The 2,791-nt window shown below is 35.6% G+C and overlaps 1 protein-coding gene across 1 annotated transcript; it reads left to right on the top strand.

Annotated features, from left to right (window-relative positions):
* The first annotated feature begins 328 nt into the window (after nucleotides 1–328).
* Nucleotides 329–2,539, top strand: LOC136815338 (uncharacterized). Its single transcript, XM_067071779.1, has one exon. The coding sequence runs from the start codon at nucleotides 389–391 to the stop codon at nucleotides 1,592–1,594; it is 1,206 nt and encodes a 401-aa protein (XP_066927880.1). The 5' UTR covers nucleotides 329–388; the 3' UTR covers nucleotides 1,595–2,539.
* Nucleotides 2,540–2,791: the final 252 nt, after the last annotated feature.

Raw genomic sequence — 2,791 nt, 5'->3', positions numbered from 1 at the left:
TGATATGGTTTATAAATTTTCGAAATTTTTACCGGTTGGAATTTTTTCTATTTTTTGTGATTCATTCATTTTTTAATTCAAGTTACTGATTACACTGCAATGTTTTAACGAATTTTTGACGAGTCTGTGATAACTTTTGTATATAATACTCTAAAGTCAAAGTTCGATAGTTAAAATTTTGTATTTGTAGTTTTGTATTATAGATTTTAAATAAAATTTATTTTAAGTAATTTAGTAGAAATAGACTAGGCAGTATAAAACTAAGTTGTTGTTATTTTTGGAAAATATATTCAACATATTTTTTAACAATTTACATTCTTTCGTTTTTAGATTTAAAAAATAACACAAAAAATAACAGAAAAAAAAACAATCGAAATTCATTATAAAGATGAGGTTGTATTCTATACCCCTCCTTTTGTTGGTCTTCTGGTCAAGTGCGATACTAGCCGCTGATCCAATCCATCTTGAGAACGTAGAATGTGCTCCATACATTGACCACGTGGCAACTGATCCAAACTTATACCGTTACGAACCATACTTTGTTAAAATGCACCGTTGTCATGGCAAACATCCGGTCCCAAACCCTAAAAATGAGAAATGTGTCCCGAAGATGCAAAATGGGAAAGACAATGTAGAGATTATTGTTTTGACGAAATTGGGAAATGTACATTTTCTAAATATCACTAATCATACGGATTGTGAGCAAAGATGTGTTATTTCACAGGAGGATTGTACACCGTATGAACAGTTCAAATCTTCAACATGCGGCTGTTCGTGTAATTATTCCCCGTCAACGGGACCCAAAAATTGTTATGCGCCTTTCATCTGGCAGCAGTCCGCTTGTAATTGTATTTGCCCGAAAGACGAGCACTCCCAAGTATGTGCTAAGCGTAAGGTGTTTAGCAAGGAGGAATGTGGGTGTACGTGTAAAGCTAAATTCTACGCTCGATGTGCCAAGCGGAAACAAGTTGTCGATGAAGGAACGTGCGAATGCGTTGATCCTGAAGTCCTCGTTGGTAAATCTCGTTCAGGATGTGATGGGGGCGTAAATGGCGCCATGTTGGCGGTCGTGATAATCGTTGAGGCGTTTGTGATCGTTTTTTGTTATTACTTCTTCTACAGATATTGCTATAAGCATAACTTTTTGGGTCGCAAGAAAGAAAAGAATGTGTCTTCTGGATATTATCACAACGGGGACATTCCAAACGATACGGCGGCCCGTACTTACGAGAGCACGCATGACGAGCGTGAAAAATTAACTGAAAATACCAGAAAACCTGATAAAGAACTTATCCGACAAGAGGAACGCGAGCGCGTACGCTTGAACGGGTTAAGCGACAAAGAGCGGATCCGTATAGAAGAAGAGGAAGAGAGCGATCAGTATGCAGGTTATTATCCTGAAGAGGAGAAATCAAGATACCCTAACCACAACGGTGATATGTACTATAATGACATTATGGAGGTTGATGGGCCACCATCTTCGCACGGAGGGCCACCGTCTCTTGATAATCATAACCTAAACATCCCGCCTGATTATTCGGACGCTATCAGCGACTTTTCTGAAGATGGTTACGGGTCAGTCACGCAGGTGTAAAGGAGGTCTTAAGTATCAAGAGATGTGTAGTTAGGAGATGTGAATGGGGCCTTATTGAGAAATGAACGCTTTTGTGTTGAAATGATGTTGTGTTTATCGTATCGCATGATTAAAATAGTTACGGTAGCACCTGAGATATTTTTCTCGTATTCCATTTTGCTGTTGGTTATCTCTTTAATGTGAAATCCTCAAAAGACTGTACAATAGCAGTTAAAGAACAAAACTTTGGGTTGAAGTTTGAAAGGAGCGTAAACTCGAGCAACATGTTGTTTTGGAAAATTGGTTAACCAAACTTTGCAACTATAGTTATCAAAACATTCAGGAACATTCTTGTGAAAAGTGTGAGGTTACATACAAAAGGTTTTTTTAAAGTCACATGTATTAAAGACAATTTGGCTGTGGATCTCGATTGTTCTTGTTGTTGAGAAATATTGAAATGAAGATTTTCTTTCAGAACCAGAGAGGGAACTTGATTTACCTTAATTTCTCTATTAAATGATAAAAACGGCTGATCCATGTTAGATTTTTGAATAAATTTGGTTTCTGTTAAGTGGTCGCCGTTCTCAAGAGTCTCTTTACATGCTAATTTTGTTTATTTTTGAGTGAGGGAAATCAAGACCAACTTCTGTTTTTGAGGCTCCCTTTGATTTTCTTTAAGTATAGGGCTACCATTTTCTCAATTTAAACGTGAGACAATCATTCAAAAAATTATTAATGAGGGTGAATGATCGCCATTTTTCTCAACATACCCTACAACTAACCAGTAAATTTTTCATATGTGGTGTTCGTTTAGAAGAAATTTCAAATTTCATTTTTTTCACAAGCTTTTAAGCATTATAATTTTATACACTTTTAGAACACGTTAAAACTAATAATATTATTGTTGATTTTATATTTTATTACAGATTGTAGTTTTTTTAAGATAAAGGAAATTAAAAAATCCGACCTAAATCTCGAACTGTCAGTAAATTTGGAAAATTACCCCCTTCACCTTTCTTGTACAGTTGAGCCTTTTAAAATCAAACCTTTATAACTCGAATATTTCCTTAACCCGAAAAATTTGCATTGCGTGTCCGAGTTATGGAGAGTCAACTGTACTCCTACGTGCTTTACAAAATGCTCATTTTAATAAACAAAATTTTTGATCAATTACAATCGGCAATAGAATCTCAATCAAGCCAAATTGAATAATACTGT

This window comes from Clytia hemisphaerica, unplaced genomic scaffold (genome assembly GCF_902728285.1).
Source record: "Clytia hemisphaerica strain Z4C2 unplaced genomic scaffold, Clytia hemisphaerica genome assembly, whole genome shotgun sequence".
Classification (NCBI taxonomy): domain Eukaryota; kingdom Metazoa; phylum Cnidaria; class Hydrozoa; order Leptothecata; family Clytiidae; genus Clytia; species Clytia hemisphaerica.
Note: the sequence above shows the minus strand (reverse complement) of the source record. Positions and strands in the feature narration are given on the sequence as shown.